The 22,491-nt window shown below is 40.6% G+C and overlaps 1 protein-coding gene across 6 annotated transcripts in view; it reads right to left on the reverse strand.

The window, feature by feature from the left end:
- Positions 1 to 22,491, reverse strand: part of slc39a11 (solute carrier family 39, member 11) — a 109,154-nt gene that overhangs the window by 31,604 nt on the left and 55,059 nt on the right. For 5 of the 6 annotated variants that reach the window (XM_035613517.2, XM_035613520.2, XM_035613516.2 and 2 more), the window contains one exon: positions 1,945 to 2,086. In XM_035613517.2, the coding sequence (XP_035469410.1) occupies positions 1,945 to 2,086 (142 nt within the window). The remainder of the gene's footprint in view (positions 1 to 1,944; positions 2,087 to 22,491) is intronic. The other variant, XM_035613519.2, reaches the window with a different exon arrangement.

The raw sequence follows: 22,491 nt of genomic DNA on the forward strand, positions 1-22,491 counted from the left end.
CCAAATCTATGCGTACGGTACACAAGAGGTCACTGTGACAGCGATGGAAATGAAAGGGGACGATTGAGTCATTTAATGACTCAGAGGTACATACATAGTCACAAATGCCATTAACAGCCAAAAACACAATAAAAGAAAATCGCGCAGGAGTGTTTATTAGTCAGTAATGGGACAAACCCTGAGAGATGCCAGCTGGCAGAGTGCTAGGTTTGTGCTGCGCCAACAATATCCCAGAAGGGTCAATTATGTTGCTTTTTGTTTTGGAATTCTACCACTCTTGAATTTATTTATTTTTACCAGTAAATTGTGAACAAAAAAACAAACTACCGACTAAAATTAGGAGTGGGGTTGGCATGAGTTCCACACGAGGCCAGCTCCAGTGGTACACGCCCTCCATCCTTGAAAGATGATGACACTTGGTCAGACATGGTTTCCTGTGCACTGACACTCAAACCGACAGTCGAGTTCCACTGCAACTCAGACCTGTTACCTCTGTACCTAACCTCTTTAGAAATAGTTATTTCAAACTAACCAAATTAATTGAAGTTCACTTTCTGTTCAGTTGATTGGTCTGTGTTTGATTTTTGTATTGTCTGGGCTAGTAGGAAATCTGCCAGTGGAACTAAATCTCTTTGGGACTTCATTCCACCAAACTGAGACTGGAAAAAAAAAAAAAAAAATAAAAAAAAAATATATATATATATTTATTGATTTGCCCGAGAATATGATCCCCATACGTGTTATTAAATCGATTTCGTGCGGATGTAAGTGTTCCTGAAGAAGATGTGCCACATTACTGTTGCATGAGTGGTCTGAGTGTGGGCTCTGCACTCAAGTCACCTACTGCTCTGGAAAGCTGTACTCCACAGTATTAATTTCAATTTTTTTATCCTCTGAATCCAGAACACGGATATGATTTAAAAAACACAACACACATCGGCAGCCTACCGACGGCAGGCGCTCTCTCGTTTCTACGTGGTCGTCACTATTCATGAAATCAGATGGAGTTACAGTTGGAATTCAGCAGGCTCATAAATTGTGATTTCTTCATGAGCTCTTTGCCACACCAGAGAAGGAAAAATAATGAATGACATAAAGGCCTGAGAAGGTCATCATGAATTGCTCCGTTATAAAATGAGTCCTTGTAGCGCTTGTGATTTTTCCTCGATGTGGATGCACCCTAAACTTGTCTTGCAACACCATGATCACCAGGCAAAACCTAATCTCCTCTGCAGATTATTTAGTCTACAGTTTTCCGTCGTATGTAACCTGGCTTGAAATCAAGAGAATTACAGAGCTCGCAGTTAGCGAGCAGGTACACAGTATAAAAACTCACTGAACATAACAAATGAACTGAAATGTCATTGTGTCTAATATGGCAGCAGCCAGCGAGGCGAGGAAACAACATTGATTTATCTGCTGCAAACAGCACCGCCGTTTTAGCACTCGCACACACACAGAAACACTTATCCACAAATGAGCACTGATTTCCTTTGTGTATCCTGTCTGTCAAGATTTTTTTTTTTTCCACTTTACTCGCACCTGTTTACTCTTTCATTTTCCACCGTGTCGCACTCTGTTTTACTAGCATAACAAAACGCATTGTTTGAGGAGTGAATTAAAGTTTGTGCCCACAGAGCCACAAAGGATCACTGTTTGTGCTATCACCATTCAAAGTCGGAGGAACACCACTTGATTATTAGAGAGACGGATGAGGCAGGTTGGAGAAAAGGGAACAGAGAAAAAGAGTGAACTGACAGATGAAGAGAAGCCATCAGAGAAGCTCCAGGGGACATTTTATAGCGGTAGCCAATGCAGCCCCTCTTCTCGACATTTTCAGTCTGCATCGGTGAGACATCATTTGCTAGAAGTGGCCATACAATGGCTACCTGGTTTTGAATTGACCTATGACACTTGATGTGGGTATATGAAGGGAGGCCTTGCCTGAGAGGGGTCCAGCTCTACCTATCCTGACGGTCAACTCATCAGAGTCCGGGAGCTGGAACGAGGGCTGCTCCGCTTTCTCTTTGGCCAGCTTGGAGTCGGGGGACAGAGCCAGGGCGGTGTGGGGGTCAGCACCTACTCCCTGTGAGCAAGAGACAAAAAACAAAAAAGATCACAGGTAATGCTTTATTTCATGGCTCCCCTTTTCTTACTAATTTAATGGTCATTTATTCTAATTATTTCCCCCCCAAAAAACAAAGAACTATAAATTATAACACAATTTCTCAAAAATTACCTGAAATGGTAATAACCTAATATAGAAATAATCCATTACAAATTTAAGTGAGTGAGTGGAACATCTTACATTTGAAGAATTATAATTGAAATCAGTTAAGTATAATGTTGATACATATTCTCACTCTATATAAATTGGAGTATGCTTTTCTAGATGAAAGATGGTTAATAAATATGAATAATAAAAACTAATAAATAACGTAACAGCACACTGTCATGAATGATTGCTCCTACAGTTGGTGTCACTCTATGATCCTCTTGACTCATCATGCACTGACTAGACCAAGACATCAACAGAGGTCCACTGATCTTCGTGCATGTCAGCTTTTTTTTTAAGATTAATCGATTGTCACAATAGTTAGCGATTAATTCCCTAGTCGAATACTAATTGATTGATCAATTGATCAATTAAATGTCGCAGCCCTTAAACTCAGAAATAAAGTAAAATCTAATGAAGCGACAGTACTAAATAGATTCAAGGAAATTTTGATATGACATTCTAAATCAAAATTAAATGGTAATGCACTTTATCACTGACGACTTTCTACACACTTGACGAGGACATTTCTGATTAAATTTATTCAACCAAGATATGGAATCTAAAAAGGTGGTTGATTCAAGCTATAATAATCACCCATTCATCTTTTGACCTAAAATCTCACCTGTCACTCATCAACAAGCATCTGCTGTTTTTCTTTTCTTTTTTTTTTTTTGACGAACAGCCTCTCACACCATCACACTCCATACTGAGAGGGATGATGATGATCCCGTCTCTGCTGTATATTCCACTGACGGCATGCACAGAGATAAATACAACAGACGTCAGTGTTCACCGACAGCACGGTAACACGCAAAATCAGGTTAATGAGCGAGTGAATCATAAGTTGTGTTTACAAACACAAAAAATGGTTGAGGATGTTCATGACTCTGAAAACACATAAAAACTATGGAGGACATTTTTCTGGAAGAAGACGACTAACCAGTGGAGACAGTTTGACAGCCCAGTGAGATTACTTTACATAAATGATTTAAGCACTCTACTCTAATTGCTTTGCTTGCTGTAACTTCACTATTTTTTTATGCAAGAGGCTGCTTCAGAAGTTTGTCCAATTTCCTGGTGGAAGAAAAATAAAATCTATCGGGCTGACAATCAGCACTGCAAGACGTCATTGACTTGCACTGATTTCAGAGCAAAGATTTAAAAAAACAAACAACAACCACGGAATGACTTAACAGGAGCTTGATAATAAAACAATCAAATACATTTAATAAAAACATTCAGCCTTCTCCCTGAAATAAGAAAAAAAATCCCCTTCCACTCCTGAACAGCTCCTTTCACGAAGATCCACTGATTAAAACCGTGATACGTCCTGCTAATTCCCAGGAAAACATGAAATACAACATATATAAAATATACACTGCCTTTGGAAAAGCTCCCATGTTCTACCATGAGGCACGTTTCTCGAAAATCTGCAGAGGAAAATGCGTATTTATGTGTTTTCCCACTTTATCATGGAAATATTGGGAGTTGGGTGCATCGGCATAAGAAGATCATAAGAGCATCACAGAAGAGGATGATCTGAGAAGACGTGATTAAAAGAGCAAACCAAATGAATTGAAACAATGACGAAAATGTGTTAGGAGTATGACATGTACTTGTGTTGCAGGGAGCAGGCGATGTGATGTCGGATGGTGGTGGATAAAAACGTGCTCTCAGGATCATAGAAGGTTCTTCCAGCTGACTTCAGTCTCCCGTGTGCCCTCTGGAAACTGCAGCCAAGATGTTGTGAGGGTTCTTTTTTTCTGAAAGAGTGGCTGCTTTCTTTTAACCTCTCTCCCATAAGGCTGACTGTTGAAGCAACCAGCCAATTGTTGTTGTGCGCGCACAGTCTCTCTGAGCTGAGCCTCTAAAGCTTGGCAGAGGAAAAACAGGGAGGAGAAACCTTCTTGAAAGGCACTGCACATGCAACGTGTTTTTACTGTGAGATGTAAAATGAAGCTGAGAAAAAATGATGTCTTTTAATAAAGGTGAGAAACGAAAAGGGAGAAGAGAATATTGCTGTGGAAGTATGTTGTCTGAGCCATGATTCAGTACAATGTGTATTTGTCCATCTGCTCTTTGGTCACTACTCACGCCAGCAGCAATGAGTGCACTGCAGAGGAAGAAAAAAAACCAGGAAGTTCAGGCATAAACTGATGAGTGAGGTGGAGCACGCCATTTGGGGATAGTGTGGTGTCATTGTTCGGTTGTAAACAGGGCATGTAGCCAGACCTGTGTGTGTATGTGTGTGTTTATCTATCATTTAATTTCTCTCTACACCCATTATTTCAGCTAATGATCTAACCGATCTAAATCTTCTGTGTACTTTAGAGGCAACGAATCCGGCTCCGTTTTCAGGATCATACGCATGCATCTGCTACCGTGGGCAAAATCTCCAGCCTGTTTCTCATTTAGCTGGCTACGATGCTGATACGTGTGTGGGCATGTCTGAGTAAGCGCGTGTGCGTGTGCGTGTGCGTGTGCGTCGGCATGATGTGACAGTTCATAATCCATCTCGAGGGGCCTTCGGCGAGGTAGGTCAGGACGCACCACTAAAAACACTCCCAGCAGCAATCCGGCTCTGCTGATCACTGGTTATCGCCTCTTTAACGGCACTTTCAGATAGGGAAACTTTAGATCACGACTTGGCTTCAAAACCCGCCGGTGCATTTGGGAAGCTACCATGCAAATACTCCGTCTGATGGACAGTGACATCAGCGATCAATATTACAGAGAAAAAAGAAAAACCCGGTCCACTGAAAAGGAAGAAAACAAACTACACAGGGCAATACAAATCAGCTCCTCTTATATAATGCAGCTCATTTTGAATTTTGAGATTATGTTGTAATTTAAAAGGCAATAACTGTTCTCCACTGATTTCTGTTTCAAGTTGAGATAAACCAGGTGGGATAGGGATTATAAAGGGCATGGTTGACTGTATCAGTCAACACTATTCCTGCTGTTCTGCCAAATATAATACAAAGACTATCTAATGAAAACATACTTGCAGACACTTGAAACAAGCTTGGAAATGGTGATCCACCATTGACAAGGTGGCCAGCTTTATGCCTTTTTGACCAAATAGTTCCAGAACCATATTTAAACCATATTCACCCCTCATCCAAGAGGCTCTTGGATTAGAGCTTTGAGATTCTGCTTCAATGTTCACATGATTATAGGAAACTGACTATTTACTCCACCAGTTCATCATCACAGTTACTAATTATTTCAAAACTAAGACTCGTCACAAGTTTAAACTATAAACCGATTAATTGATGAACAGAAAATTGATCTGCATCTACTCTAAGGATCAAATATTCGTTTCAGTTCATTTATTAAGTAAAATGAGAACCAACATTCTGAGGTTATGCTTCTTTTCTGTATTTATACCTTTAAAGCCGATCGTTTTTAGGATTGCGTCTTTTGTCCGGACAAAACAAGACACAAGAACACATCACCTTGGGGTTTAAGAGTCTAGGTTGTCATGATCCGCAAGGACTTTGTCGTTGCATCTGTTATTTTAGTGCTTTTGATCCCTTGTGTTTGGTTCCTTTTTAGTTTGAAGTAGTTCATTGTGTTGTTTCACTTCCTGTCCTGTGTCTAGTTTCTGGTGTATTGTTTTTCCTGTGTCTCGTGCCCCTGTGGTTGTCTGCACCTGTTCCTTATGGGTCTCACCTATGTTCTATTTCCCTCAGTCTGGGTTGGATCGTCCGTTTTCCTGGTTGTCTTCCCCGGTATGTTCCTAGTGTTTTCTCCCAGTCTGTTCCTGAACTTCTGTTCCTGTGATTTTCCCCCCATCTCCAGTGTTCCAGTTTTGGCCTTTTGCTACATGTTGTGAACATTCTACGTTTTTTTTTATTTTTTATCATTAAATATTTCTCCTCACCACCTCTGCATTTGGGTTCTGCTTCCTGCATAACGGGACATGGGTATCATCTAATAATCTCTTATTCATTTGCATATGTAAAAAAGTTATTTGTTTCAAAACCAAAATATGCTAATGCCACATATTTGTAGAGTTTTGCTTCTAGTCTTTTGAGTTATGAGAAAATGAGCCAACGATTCAGAAACCTCTGTAGACAACTGTGGATAACACTGCAGCAGGCAGGCAAACATTGGCCCTGCTCTATAATATCGTACTGTGCGCATGTGTTGTCCCTCGCATTCCTCAACAGATCTACTCAGAAAGATCATCATCTGGAGAAACCAACCCAAGTAACAATCCCACCAAGTGATGAGATGCGTTGTTCAGTTATTTTTCTTCACACGCAGACAGGGCTAAAAACAACACCCTGCTCACGACTGTTACTTACATGCATGTTTAGTACAATGACGAAAAATGTCTTCTGTTCATGGCAGAGGCCGTAGAGGCGTCATACAGCAGGAGGGAAGGACATTTGGCTCTTTAGGCATAACATGCGTGAACTGGGATTAATCAAAGCTCCCATCAGAAGAGTATACTGCAACATTGAACACAGCCTGCGCCCTAACACGGGATTATTGACTGTGTCACACAGTTAAATAGACCAGCTTTAGCAGCAACAAGGTTAAACCCAATCAAACCAGTTCATAATTAAGAGAGAAAGGCATCCTGGGATCGAAGACTGACGTAGCATCGCTCTGCAGAGGAGACACTGCTGTCCCCCGGACCTTTCACCTCATGTTGGAAACAGCCACAAACTATGTCTTCAACCGGATCACAGTCCTGGACACAATCCCAGCTGGAGGTGTCGGTAGTGGAGACTCACTGGCTCAAAATCAATGCGTGTTCACTGGCAGCGCTTCAAACTGTTTAGATGCATAAACTACTGTATGCTGATTTTATGTTGCCTCAACTCAGATCAGTTGGCCTGCATGCTGAAGATACGTCACATTTTGGAATGTTGATGAGGATTAAAAACACCCAGGTAGAAGCATTTTTTGAGGTGAAACAAAACACCAAACACTATATATAGTGTTTATACATTTTATAGAATTGCTTATTACCAGCTTGGCTCAATGCAACTTCCTGGAGTTGAGAAGATGCTTTGCCAATGTCTTTAGTGCGGACCTTCTTCAGTGTGTGTATATATATATCAGCCGATGTATCTGTATCTGGAATCTCGTCCCAAATATCGATACCAGCATCGGCCCCCAAAAATCCATATCGGTCGGGCTCTAATATATACCATGATTTTTTCAATGCTGAATGTTGCAGGGACAACAAGAATCGTCATACCTGTGTGATCAAATAGTTCAATCGAATTTGTATGTACTTCTTGACAGGAGATTTCCAAAATATCTACATATATAAGAGATGAACTAACACTTTGTTCATTGAGGTTTGTTGGCTTCAACGAAAGACTGTGACCAGGTTGTACGTCACAGCTACACCCAAGTGTCATGGTGTTGTGCCATGTTGCAAACATACTGTTCAGTAGTTGATCACAATTTCATACTTCTAGTGTTGTTCAGGTTATAACAATTGGAATGCACGGGAAAAAAATCCACATTTCGCAAATCAATCTGCCACCTGCATCGGAGTAATGATGCCCAAAAGCGTCGTATAATTAAACAACACACGGGTAACAGCTTAGCTCAGACTCACCCATCATGTCAGCTTTGACCTGTCAAAGTAGAGACGTAATCTGGCAACCGGAAATGCCAGCACTGGCTTCTCAGTAATGATTCTCTTCTCAAAAAAAGGACACACATCTCTGTCCAGGCTTTGCAGGTGCTAAGTGACGAAACAGGCATAAACTAATTTGCCAAGTTGTATTTTTAGCAAACGTAATCACCTGTTTTTTACAGAAGATCTCCAATAGTTTACAAAGTTTGATCATGTGGCATCTGGATGTTAGTGTCTAAAGAAATCCCCTGCAATTAAAATTCCCACCTGTCAGCTGACAGGGAGGTCACCAGGAATCTAATTAGAGGAGCCCCTGACACTGTAATCACCACAGCAATGCAACTCTTCATTCAAAAAGCTATTCAAATACAACACACAAATATTAAAAGCAGAGAGCCATAATGCATTCCCCTCTTTCGTTTGCCTTTTAAATGTATCATTTGCATCTAAATGTTGAAACCGTGCTTTGTTTTCAAGGCAAATTACCAGCCACTCATCATCCCTGTCACTGATGGACGTTTTAGCCAATGATGCTGGTCCACAGAAGTAGAGCCATTCAATAGCCCTTTCTAACCTGACTGAACATCTGACATTTAGAAATAACCAAGGGGTAAGAACAGAATGACACAGGGGCCTTTTTTTCTATAACAGCCCATTATACTGGGGGCGGGCGGGTGATGAATAAGGATGCAATTACATGACACTAGCGAGAGTGCACATAATGCTGAAATTGTATTAGCTGTAAAAAAATATCTGTGGTCAGTCATGTATTGCCCTGTTTAGCCTCAGTCCTAAGAAGTTCACCGACAAACGGCAAAGATGGTTCAGTAGAGCTTAAAATTGAGAGGTGAGCCCTTTTCTTGACAGTTTAAACCATCACTAAAAGAAAGATAGAGCTGCTGCCAACCAAGCAAGGAGGATGGATGACTATGCCCTGCAGGTCAACGCTCAATTTACTCAGTCTATCTCCTTTGATTGATCCGAGGTTTGAAAGGTGCCAGACACAGCAACATTCAAGTCAGGTTTTGGAGCTGGTAAACATGTATTATGCCCACATGCAATCAGTCTTTCTAAGTCCAAACTTGCTGGAGTTTTCAAGACTCGAAAGATCTGTTCAGCTGATATCAACATTATACAACCTGTAGGTCAAAGTGAAAATTGCTGGTGTATATCTTTAATTACAAGTGCAAAGATTAAAGACATTAGAGAGCGCTGTATAGCTACACAGAGCCAAAACCCAACAACCACATGGGCCTAGTGTGTAACAAAGCAATTCCTCAGGGATCATTCACGGTTTTCAGCGAACCATTAGCTGGCTTTTATTGTGAAGCAGCTCTTGCACAGGAAATGCAATGTATTCGTCATTGATGAGATCGTGGTCGCAATTGCTTCTCTGTCCTTGTTGAACATCTGCTCTCTGTCGCCTGATAGCTATAAGTACTCTCTGTAGTGTAGTAACAATCCTATTTTCCATTAAAGTAACTCCCAAACCTTTTAACTCAAGTTCATTTCAAAACAGACAGTTTCACCAGGGTTGGTTATTCCAGTTTATCTAGATGCGTTGCCTCTCCTCAAACATAATTTCAGCAACAGGGGAACAGTACCCCTAATGTCACCCATGTCATTTTGTTCATGCATGTCAAAATTTGTGTAATGATTACCTAACAACCAAAAGGGTTTCAGAGGGATAAGATCTTCAAAGGACAGTAATGAATGACAGGATATTAAGCCGCCAAAATATCAAATCTGCATTCATCAAAATGATTGGTGCCTCTTAAGAGTAAGAGCTCAAAAACAGTAAACACAGACACGCACACATGCATGTACACGTACAAGTATATATGTTCATTAAACATGTTTACAGTAGTTCCTCAAATATAAACCAGTTGTCAATTAAAATCTGGGTGTCAAATATTGGCCAGCTACATAGTTAATAATAACAAATAGGCCGTCCCCTAAATACATTTTTTTTGGGGGGGGGGGAAACGTCCTATTTCAGTCACCCTGCGTGTATGTCCACTTTGCTTTGATTGTTTTATATCTCGCCCGGCTGCTGTTGCATAGGGTTTGTCTGCAAACATTTCAGAATAAGAGCCTTGCTATGGAATGAAGGGGTTTTCTTCCCACTGACATGCTACAGGCCTTTTAATTTGAAAAGATTACAGGAGATGTTGAGTTTGTATGCATGCAGTAACTGTAACAGGGCAAATGGCAGCAAATCAAAACTGAAGTGTGACCAGTTACCTGAAGTGTGCTTAATAAAGAAATAATAAAGGCTTGTTACCTTTTGCATTTGAGTTAAATAAGGGCCATGGTCAATATTTCAGGGAATACATAATATTAATGAAAGCATAACAGCAGGCTGTCAACTCAAGTGCAACACTTCAACACACCAAAGTGGTTATGATAAAAGGCTGACATGTCATCTATTGATCAACACATGTGAAAGTGTGTGTGTGTGTGTGTGTGTGTGTGTGTGTTTGTGTGTGTGTGTGTATGTGGGATGCCACAGAAAATTAGGTCTCATGGTCTGCCACCTGCCTCTAAATTAATGAGCTATTAGACTGCTGGAGACCGAAGTATCATTTTGACATTAACACACACACACACACACACACACACACACACACACACACACACACACACACACACACACACACACACACACACACACACACACACACACACACACACACACACACACACACACACACACACACACACACACACTGGTGCATGGGTATTAAGGTTTGGATCCTGTTGACAACTGTGGGGATGTTGATAATGATGATGATGATGATGATGTCAAACTGACATCCGCTATATCAACCGGCCTGGAAACACAGCAAAAGGCATGTTTCACAGAGTTAAAGGAACAGTCCACCAAAAACTGTGTTGGTGTGAATGAATAACGACTACTCTCAGATTCACTTCTGACGACCTAATAGTGTGTATATCAGGGGTGGGGGACTGCATTTGGGCCAGTGAGACGATTTACTCTTCAAAAGCAATTCTGAAATACACATTTTTTTTCTCATGACAGCAATTGATTTCTTTTCTGCGATGAAAGAGAAAGACTTCAAATAGCAGACAAACATACCCTCAGGGTGGTTTCTATTGGCTGTCTGCCTGTCAAGTCAGGGTTGGAGTGAATGAAACCCACATGTAGTCGTAACGTGTCAAGAAGAGTACATGAATGAAATGTTGTGATTTCTAAGAGAAATGGAGAAGCCAGTTTATGTTTTGTTAACTTACACTTGGTGATATGCCGTGGAACCCTGCTGTTCAAGACAATTGGACTGATTCGACAGGTCAATGAACAATTTGAGCCAATCCTACTTAGTGTGAGTGCAGGGGCGAAGGCCTGCCTGAAAAGCTGCTCGTCTGTAAGTGATCGATGTCCCGTGAGAGTACAAATAGCGGCAATTGACCGTGACAAGCCATGAACCAGAGTTGAAGTGATAATTCATTCCATAACTGTCATTAAAAAGGACAGGCGGCTGTGTGGTTCTGTAACGATCGTCGCATTTACTTTTGCGATGAAACCTGTATCCTCAAGTTGTTTTGTTGAAAAGCAAAACAGAATGAATTGCTTAACTTTATTTCCCATTCAAACATACCGTCGCCATACGTTATTCTAAACCAGGAAACTGAAATCAAAACTTAGTGAGTGATTGAATCCTCTCATTGAAGCCCGACCACATCTAAAGGTTTAAGAGTTTGTCGGCGTAGGAAATGCAGACACTCATTTAATCACCAGATGAATCAACTTCCGACTACACATATACCGTATGAATCTCTCTTTTTTTCTCTCCCTTTTTGCTTAAAATACAGTATTGGCCCAAAATATAGAATATTTCTTTTCTTATGGAAATTGACTTAAAATAAGCTGGGGTTGTTTTAATGTTGAAGAATAGGTGACACATATTCATGACATCAGATATGTACGTGTATACAGTACTGCTCAAACGGATATGAACTCGGGTACAAAAGAGTGACTCTCCCTGTGAGACCTGATTCCACACTATTGTTGACCAGAGTTGCGAAGTCTGAAGGTTAATTACTTTGTACCTGCCAACAGGATCGGTAGGCGGACATGAGATATGGCCATTAGCAGGCTTTAAGAATGCCGAGTCCATACCTTAATCCTCCTGGGAGAGACGTCACATGGACAACGATGGAAAAAAATTCCCCGTGTGTCAATATTTAGACCGGAAGCTGCTTGACTGCAAATAGCCAAGACAATGTCTTTGGGAAAAAATAAATAAAACCAATAATCCTAACAAAAAAAGCAATTAAAGAAGATGCGATATATAATTTAGTTACAGTACGTTTTTGTGCAATGCATTGCAAGGCGCTTTTCTTCCATTCATTCTATTTCTGTTTGACTTGGAACCATTTGCCGTAAGATGTCACAGAGGAAGCAAGAAAAGACAATAAAGTCACAACACCCTTAACTCTGAGACAAACTTCACAGCACTGCAGACATTACTTGGTTATGTGTGGTGCCAGGTTTCATATACACAGTGATGCTGGTGGAAAAATTAACATTTGAGCAGGTAAAAATTCCGGATCCAAGGACTAACGACTCAACCATGAGCGAAGTGTATGAAAAAGGAGATGACAAAGAAATAAAAAAACACAGTATGAAGGTCAGGACATTCTCTTTAAAACACGCTGCTCTCAAACAGTTACATCGCTTTGATCTGACACTTAAAAAGCTTTTTCCACATATTGCAACAAGACATTTGCAGAGTTATTTGAAGAACAAGCTTGAGAAAACATAAAACTATGAAATCAAAGGATGTCCAGCCTATTAACAAACATGCACACACACATACATAAACACTAAATGAACCAAAAACCAAAAGGGATAAGGTTTACAAGGGTAATTAGAGGAATTACAGTTGGAATTATTTATCGATTTAATGAGAATGTGTGTATAGCAACAAACCGTGGGGGTCCAGTTCCCAACCCACTCGTGTTTCTATCTTTTCATTGAGAACACACCCCTTAAATATGCAGTGCATGTGTCATATGTTCCAAACACGGAGAAACATGGACACATACAGCAAGTGTGTACATATTCTCCACTGATTGTGGGCAGTTTGTTGATGCTGTTGCTATGTTACCAAGTGTGATGGAAAAATCTTGGCTCAGTGTAGCCTCATCCATCACGCATTCACATGCCTTGCAGTATTCTCCCAGTTCCTTCATGACTTATACAATAAATAAAATGTATAATCACACTATCAAACTATTGATCTTGGTTCCGTTTAACAGTATTTGATGCAACAGAAGTCGTTTTCTCGGGTAATCCGGTAATTCTGTCCACCTGAGGCCCAAAACTGCAAGGTGACGTCCAACCTACAACCACTACCCCCAACCACTACGCATTCACAACCCTATGCGGTTATTTTTTGGTTTAATAGGAAAATAAGACATTAGTTAGTTGTTGGTCCATTCTGCGATACCACAAACTGATGGATTACCCTCTGCATTATTTCCTGTGGATACCTCAGGTGTGTGAAGGCAGTCTGAAACCTACATAGGAATGGCAGACCCTGCCACTAACAACGTGAACTACTGGTGGTTACAACAGAAGAGTGAAAAAAGCAACAACATGCCAAATAGTGTCAAAGAATGTGTGCTTATATCAACATTTCAAAGATTGTAACTTTGAATGTGATGAATTGGTGCTATGTTTAAAAAAAACAAAAAACCCTCAGGTCCCAAACGACTGAGATGCTTTGCAGTCTCATAACTTGTCTAAATTACACTTTAGTAGCGCTGAGCCATAAACTCTGAAATAAATTATTCAAAAACACCCAAAAGGTTACTTCACATCAATAAGTGTGCCATACTGAAAACTAAAAGATTTATTGACAAACATATAAACTATGGGGATAAGACTTTTCTCCTTACCAGCAGCACACATATCCTGAATTCACATTAGTAAACTGTTTTCTCCACAAAATATGGACGTTTTCTGTTGCAATTTCTCTCAAAAACAGGGTTGCGACACTATCTCTAATAATGCCACGAGTTGGCCTCGAACAGCTCTTATCATGGCTGCTGATCAAATACTTCCTGGTCAAGATTTAGGAAACTCCCTAAGCCAATTTGAACCCTATATCTGAATGTGACATCTCAATTTCTTCTTCATCAGGTTGTTTCATGTAACACATATTGTCATGGTCAAAATATGGCAGGATTTTAGAGCTAGGATTTGTCTGCACTACAGCTGCAAAAGGAGTATTTTCAAAAACAAACACAGGGTATGTATGGAAAGGACTCAGGATAATAATACGATAAAGATAGAGAGGACCCAGAGGGAGAGCACATGGGGATTTTTGCTTTTATTTGATATTTTATTCCTTCATAATTGTGCAGTCCCATATAAAACATAGACAGTATCTAAAGATCATCAATGCAATAGGATACTTGCTGAGGCAACAGTGGATTGATAAAGGAGGACGTGTTGCCCGAACACTACATCTTCATCAAAGATTCACGTGCCGTTGCTGCGTTATGCATTTGTCCGTGTCAGCTGTAGTTTGTGTGCACCACCGGGATTTCCCAAGTTACTTTCAAACAGCCGAGGCAATTTCAAAATTATGCGACGCTTCCAGTAGTGAGCCGCATTTGATTTTCTCTGCAAGTCTCTCCTGCACCCAATTACCCACCTGCATTGCAACAGTTTCCGATTGAGGAGAGAGAGCAGCAGGCTGGTTTGACATTGTGAGGCACAGAGTGAAATGAGAGCAGCAGCTTGCGTCACTCTGCGTTTCATCTTTTTAACCTTCTAAGTACTGTATGTGGGGCCCTTTAGTGTTTTACTGATAGTCACAGGCAAAAGCACACATGTAGAAACTGAAAGGAAAATCAAAATGAGCCCTGTTTGTTCCATTGCTGTGGGTCACACAACTCCACTCGCCTGCATGATCATAAGCCCCTTTATACCGAGACCCTGTGTTGTCAGGGTGAAGAAGAGCCCTTGTTATGCTGCTGTACCTTCGCTTGCTTACTCTGTGACAAACAAAGGCACCACGTTGTGGAAGTTTCTACAGTTTGAAAGGATATTCCAGAATCAGAGGCGCGTTGTGTAACACAGCACTGTTGACACGTCCTGTCGCAACATGTCAGCTCTCCCTTTTACAAAGTTATCAATGTGTCCCTCTCTGTGACTACCTCTTCTGACGGCAGAACCTCTTTTACCTTCTACCTTTCTGCCTGTGACATGAAGCAACTTGTTTCTTCTCTTCAACCAGCCTATTGGACATTCCTGCTGCATGCTTGCTCTATTTACGTCTTTTGATTCAAGGGTACAGATAGAAAAACATCCTTGATTACACTCAATACTTCACACTCTCCTCTTAAGGAAAGAGACATCTCATCATGGTGAGATGCTGGAGCCCGACATAACTAGCACGACGACAATGGAGAGAAGTATTTACTACAAAGCAAGAGCCTGACAAAAGCACCAAGTAATTAGAATTAAGCACCGATAATTTCCTCATTGCTGCATTCAGGAGGAAGGATTAATAATGCAGATATTAGCAAACATGAACACAAATGCAGTCCGCACAGTACTCGATTTGGGGTCATGGTGGTTAAGACTGAAAAATGTGATAAAAAAAATATTTAGGGGACAGATATCTATGAGTGTTCACAATGGGGTGGGGTTTGATTGAATTTAAGATGACTGTTGGGCCTCAGCGGTGGTATGCGCGCTACTGAGTGACATTCTAGTTCGTATAATTGGCACTTCCACCCAACCACACACTGAGTAAAATGGATGCTTATATAGCCAGAGGAAGAGACAAAGAACTGACAAATCTCAACTCTGAAAGATTATTTTTCTAAGTTGATCCCATTCTATCGGAGCCCTTGCTTCATTTCCTCTCCTGTCTTCATCATAACAAAGAATTTGAACTCAAAATTGTGAGAGCTAATTGAATTCAACTCAAACCTAAAATCTTGTGCCTGAAAAGCCTAAAACTCCTGATAATATATTTAACAGACAGGGTGTCAGTGAATTTCATATAGTATTATTGAGCAATATTGTTTGAAATGTGTGTAATGTATTTGTGTAGTGAAAACATGCAAGAATATGTGCACAGTAATCTCAAAAAGTGTATTTGAAATGTGTAAATGAATGGTGAATTCGTACCGAGAGGGGTAACTATGATGAAAAATGTAATACACACATTTGTATAAATGTGGTAAAGTGTACTGAGATTTGTTCATGTTCACAATTCTGTAAATGTGTAATGGGATTTGTAAATGTGAGTAATATTTGTACACGTGTAAAATAATGTCGACAACAATTGTATTGTAAATCTAATTATTTCGATTTTTTTTATTTCTGTGCCCAGTTTTGTTTATTTTTAGCTGTTAGAAAGAGCACTGCACTGCAGAAAAACGTAATTATGTTCGAAATACTTGTGAGACAGAGACAGGTTTGCTTGAGAGAGGTACCGAGAGTGAGAAACAGCAATCGGCTTGACGAGGTGGTTTGTTTTCTGTGATAATAACAATAATAAGCAGCAGCAAAGAATATTGCTGAATATTTAAGTCGTTTCCCAGGAGCTTTGCTTTCAGCACCATTACAACACGACATAGATGTCCTTTTAATTTTACATTACTGCTTCCTTCAGTGCCCTTTTTGACTGAAATTGAATTTGTCATGATTTTAAATGGCTCATATCGGATGTACTCCAGTGCATTATGATTGAAGCAGTGAATCACAGGCCTGTCTATTGGTGAAAGGACTGTAAAAAAAATGGTTTTGAAGGTCACATGAAATGGTATCATAACTTCCTTAATGCGGTCTATTTCCTGTAGAAACAGGACAGCAAGGGATTATGCTGCAATAACAAACTTCTTAAAAAGTGTATTCAAAATCTGTAAATGAATGGTGAATCCGTACTGAGAGTGGTAATTGCTGAAAAATATAAAACACACATTTGTTGTGTTACTAATATGTTCTTATATATAAATTAAATGTAAAAGGTCATGCAAGGTGTGGTATAGAAACCAGTGATGACTTGCATTAATATAAAAAACAAACCCAAAACATATACAAAGATGATACAAAACATAGAATATCTACAATACAGTTCATATGAGTGTTAAAGAGCCACACCTTGCATGAGGTTTTACATTTCATTTATATATTTTATATTTATGTTGTGTAAAATAAACTTGACTAATCTAAACTAAACAATGAGCTGTCAGACAAAGACATTCTTAAGGAATATATCAGGGCTTTTTGAAAATTGTGTGATGGGACAAATGCTATTTGCAAGTCAAAAACTGGTAATTAGGACAACTAAAATGTATGCTCCATCAATCCAACGTGTAAGCCAATGGGCTAATTAGTTACTAAGGGGAATGCAATTTGATTTAATAGGATGGGCAGAAAAGTGGGATCGCTGTTATAAAAACTGGGATTACTTTATCGGTTGGACTTGTCAGTTAAATCCACTAGCACATGAAGTTATCACTATAGATCAACTGCTCTTTGTGGAATAATAGATACAATAATATGTCCATGTTGTAGTCTTACAAACTATATCTGCTTCAACCAATATTCCAAATTCAGGGATGAAAAACACTTTCTTTTGGTCTCTACAAAAACATACAACAACGTATTTAAGGCTAGAATTATACTGTCCTCGTCCACTAGTACGAGAGTGTACGCTGTGGTTCGTATGTGATGTCAATTTTGTCATGAGAGGGTTTATGCAAGGCACTCCTCCAAGTTGAGTCAGAGAGGACCATAAAGAAGTATAACAGGAACACATACACGCCTGTTGTGTCTGCAGCTGTCCATGAAGGGAGTATAATTAAGAGTTGAGACAGCTCAGCATCAGGTCTTGTTCAGCAGCAATTCAATCACATCCACTCAGCTGTAGTTTGGCTCATTTCCATATGATCATCATTTAAGTAACGGCTGCTCTACGTTGAAAGATTGTGGAACAAAATTATGCAATCTTTAGGTAATAAAGAAAGCTTAGTACAAACTTTGGCAGCAGAGGAGTGTGTGTGTGTGTGTGTGTGTGTGTGTGTGTGTGTGTGTGTGTGTGTGCATTAATTTCTTCACAGTACAACCTGTGCTTGCAAGTGTCTGACAGCTTATCAGGACTAGCATTTGGTTTTGTGAAGCCGACTGACACATGGCATCTATCACCACCTAACTAAGCTTTCATAAAGTCCCCTCTCAGCAACCTGCTGGACATTTTGTCTGATCAAAGATAACACTTTCCAGAAAGGGGGCATGGGGCAAGTATTCCCTGAGCAGAGAGGCCTTGAGGATAGCTTTGATCAGACAATACCTTGCAATCAAAGCAGTGCTAAGAGCATCTACTGAGTGCATCTGTGTGTGCGTGTGTGGGACAGTGGAGAGGTCTAAAAAGCATGCAAAGTGGCTTGTAGGAGTGTTTAACGAACCCAATACTGCCAACTACTTTGCAATGTGAAAACATGGACTGGGAGCAAAAATGTCATAATTAAATAATACCTCTTAAGCTAAGTATCTGCTTGCTATGAGCAAGAAAAACAATCCTGTCCAGATGTCAACCCGCTTAAACCTCCCAGCTGTCTGGAAGTAAACACTTTTGCATAAACAGTGTACCGAATGGACAGTAATGGTGCTGGGTGAAATATTTCCGACAGGAATATGTACAACACCGAGTAACTAATGAAGCACTCAACGGTGGTGAGTGCACGGGCATGAAAGATCTCAACAATTTTACGAGGAAAACAAAACAAAAAAAACACTATGTCCTTTATATAGATACTGTACAGAAGACTGTTTTAGTTACATGTGAAATATCTTCTTATCCGCTTATCCAAGGTTGGGTTATGATGGCAGCAGGCTATGCAGAGTGTTCCAGACATCCCTCTCCCAAGACTTTGCTTTCCAGGACCTCCTGAGGGACCCAAGGCGTACCCAGGTCAGATGGCAAATGTATAGGAATTCCCTCATTCGTGAACAAGACCCAGAGATACTTAGATTTCTACTTGAGGCAGCAACTCACCGGAGAGAGCAACCCACCGTTTTCTGGCAGAGAACCATTGCCTCGGAATTGATGCTGCTGATTCTCAGCCTGACTGCTTCACACTCAACTACAAACCACCACAGTACACACTGGAGGTCACTGTCTGATATGGCCAACAGAATCAACTGCAAAAAGCAGGGGTGCAATTCTAAGGCTTCCAAACCAGACACTCTCCTCGCCTCGGCTGCGCCTTGAAATTTTGTTCATGAAAATCACAAACAGGACTGGTGATAATGGGGCAACCTTGGCTGACTAATATGTTTGACTTTGTGCCGACACAGCTCTTTCTTTGGTTATACAAGGACTGCACAGCCCTGTATGTAAATAATTTTGCATTATTCAAATAGCCATTCAATAGTTTGTATATTTGTTACAAAAAGGTGTTGACCATATCATTTGGCAAGAGGATAGATGCTTTATTTTGTATGGAATTTGCGTGTACATATTTTGGCCATTTACAGGTTCATAATTTTAATTTGGTGGTCTACTAAAGATATGCATGCTGTAATGCACAAAATATGTCTCTTTTCAGCCTCCATCTGCTTTGACAGCACAGTCTGCTCTGATTAATCAATATATGTATTAATAAGTACACTGTATCAGGGAAACTTTCATTGTGTCATCAACACCCACAGCAGAGCTAAAAGAGAGAGAATATTGGACTAATCCACCAGATGCCCAGAGACTGATGATCATAATGCTACAACTGGAAATGTAATTGAGGAACTTTGCTTACAGGTTCCTCCTAAGATGCCCAAAAAATATCTTATTGCTGGTTTATTTGTTTTTCCTGTTTTGTCTTGTCATACAGCAGAGACACACAGATTAACCTATAGAAATAAGGAGCATAGATACTGCCACAGGGCAACTTGTGAAAAGTGTGCTTCTACTGAAACAGCTACACCTACTTCCACAGTAACAACAGTAAACACAAAGAGCCAGAGTGTGGCAAGAACTCACCCCGGTGCATGCAGTATCTAATATAAACAAGTGTTTATCTATGTTGTGAATATAACCAATGTCGCATGGCACCAAAGTCTTGGTCACCACTGGAATATAAAAGCTATTAGCAGCACAATCTTCTTTGAAGCAATGCATATTTTATTGTTTTGTTGGTTTAAATAAAGGCCAAGCTCTCAGCACGGGCAGACTGAAGGACGCTTACAAATGACGTTTCCGTGGCAACATTGTCCATCAGTGATGTGAGTGGGAATACAGAGATTGTAACAAGGGTGATGGAGATGCTATCACCATGTTTCCACACAAACACACACACACACACTGACTCACTCACACTTAAGAAGCCTGATTTTATAGCTCAATCTCAAGTAGCAAGTGGTTTCAGCTCAAAGCCTAGGTCTCTCCCTCACTTTCCCTTTCTGTCTCTCTTTCTACCTCACACACACACACACACACACACACACACACACACACACACACACACACACACACACACACACACACACACACACACACACACACACACACACACACACACACACACACACACACACACACACACACACACACGCACACACACACACACACACACACACACACATACGCACACGCACACGTGAAACCCGTAGATAGGGATCGGCTTGGGGCAACTGAGTTTGGAAGGTGACATTTCAAACGGGAATGATTATTCATAGGTAAGCCGGACAGCAGCCGGCGCAGTAGGAAAAACACACGCACCTCTGCACACACACAAACACTGGCTAGTGTGCTTTTTGTCATGTGATATTCAGTGTGGGGCATGAGCTCTGTGTCCATGTGGCGCATAAATGAGGTGGGGAACCGCTGTTGGCTACATGAATCATGGTGCTCCACTTTTCCTTCACACACACACACACACACACACACACACACACACACACACACACACACACACACACACACACACACACACACACACACACACACACACACACACACACACACACACACACACACACACACACACACACACACACAGCAGCCATTGGGTATCACCTGCAACACCCATCGTGGGCATATCACCTACATTGTGTTTAATCAGTGAAGGCTGCCTGACTTCAAAACACACTGCGGAGCATTCACAACCACGTTGTCCAATGTTACAGCCACTGACCACAACCATTTTGTGTTTTGAGTTCTTGAAGATCAAAAAATGAGGATGTATTTTGACAGTGCTTTCCAATGTGGAAACACCGTAATGACAATGCAGGTGTGGATGTGGAAAACTGGTGCATGAAGAATAATGTTTCAAACTAATAAATGAACATGGCCTGTGTATGTTGGCTAACTTTAGAGGCACTTACAGGGTCATGCCGCATTGTGTCTGAGGCCCATACAACCCATCAGACGTTTCTACAGAATCTACATGTTGTCGCTGGGAGACAGGACATCATATCGTTGAATTAACTGAGCGCAGCAAAACTTAGCAGTGGTAAAAAACACCTTTTTGAAAACGTACTTTGTTGAAAATTGTTGAGGAAGTTCTGTCTTAGCAATATGCAAGGTCATGTTATCTGTGGCAGGCCGAGACGGTCGAGGGATAGCTGAAGGCTGTCTCGGGTTGTCATAGTTGTAGAATTTAGGTTACACCTTGCAAGACACATAGTGGTAAATATAGAACATACTCAGGCAGAGACAAAGTGTTGCCATGGAGATAGATGTTCTGTTTGTGAGATGACGACATTACTCTGACAAAGCTAAATACATCTACAGAGACCGGAGATAGCCAGATTTCCTTGGGACGCCATACACTGACCACCTTATATATACCTTATATATATATATATGTATATTGAGCTCTTATAATAAAGACATCCACGGTCTCAGTCTTCCTGATTCAACTACATACATTTTTCCATCACAACAATCAAGTGCGTTTAAACACAAATTGGAAAAAGGGTGTATGGCAATGACTTGACAGAGTCATAAGTCCATTAAGTTCATGTTTGACAAAAATCTGTATAATTCAGAAACACATCTGATACCTGAAATGGGTCAGTTATTTGTTTTTTTAACTACCATTAATCTCAGGAGGAAAACACAGAAATTCTGATCTTCCTGTATGTATTTCAGTATGAAAAGCAGACTACTGGAAAAAAAACATTTAAACGATCAAAATCGAAACAGCAGCGCCAGCTGGTAAAACCTCCCAATGAAACTCCACGACATCACTTGAGGATATTTACCAGACTTCCCACAGCTTCCTCTGGAGGCGCAAAAACAACACTATTCACATATGAAGTAGTTCTCCCTGTAAACACACGTAAACACACTCTGATGTGTAAAATTTGTGAAGTTCCCCTTTAAACTCAAACAGGGTGTATAATGGAGTCCATGATGCCAGCAGTTATCAAAATTACAGAATACTCCTGCTGCCTGCCAACTACCTGTTCTCTGCTTGGCCATGAGCAACAACAGGTCCCTAACACCCTGGAGACAATGATGAAGAGTGGACTGTTTTCTTGGAGGTACAGCTGGTGGGTTTTGGTGATGACCGCTTGCCAAGAGCTTCAGCCATCCTAGCGTTCAGAAGACAAGAG

The sequence above is a fragment of the Scophthalmus maximus genome, chromosome 16 (assembly GCF_022379125.1).
Source record: "Scophthalmus maximus strain ysfricsl-2021 chromosome 16, ASM2237912v1, whole genome shotgun sequence".
NCBI classification, from domain to species: Eukaryota; Metazoa; Chordata; class Actinopteri; order Pleuronectiformes; family Scophthalmidae; genus Scophthalmus; species Scophthalmus maximus.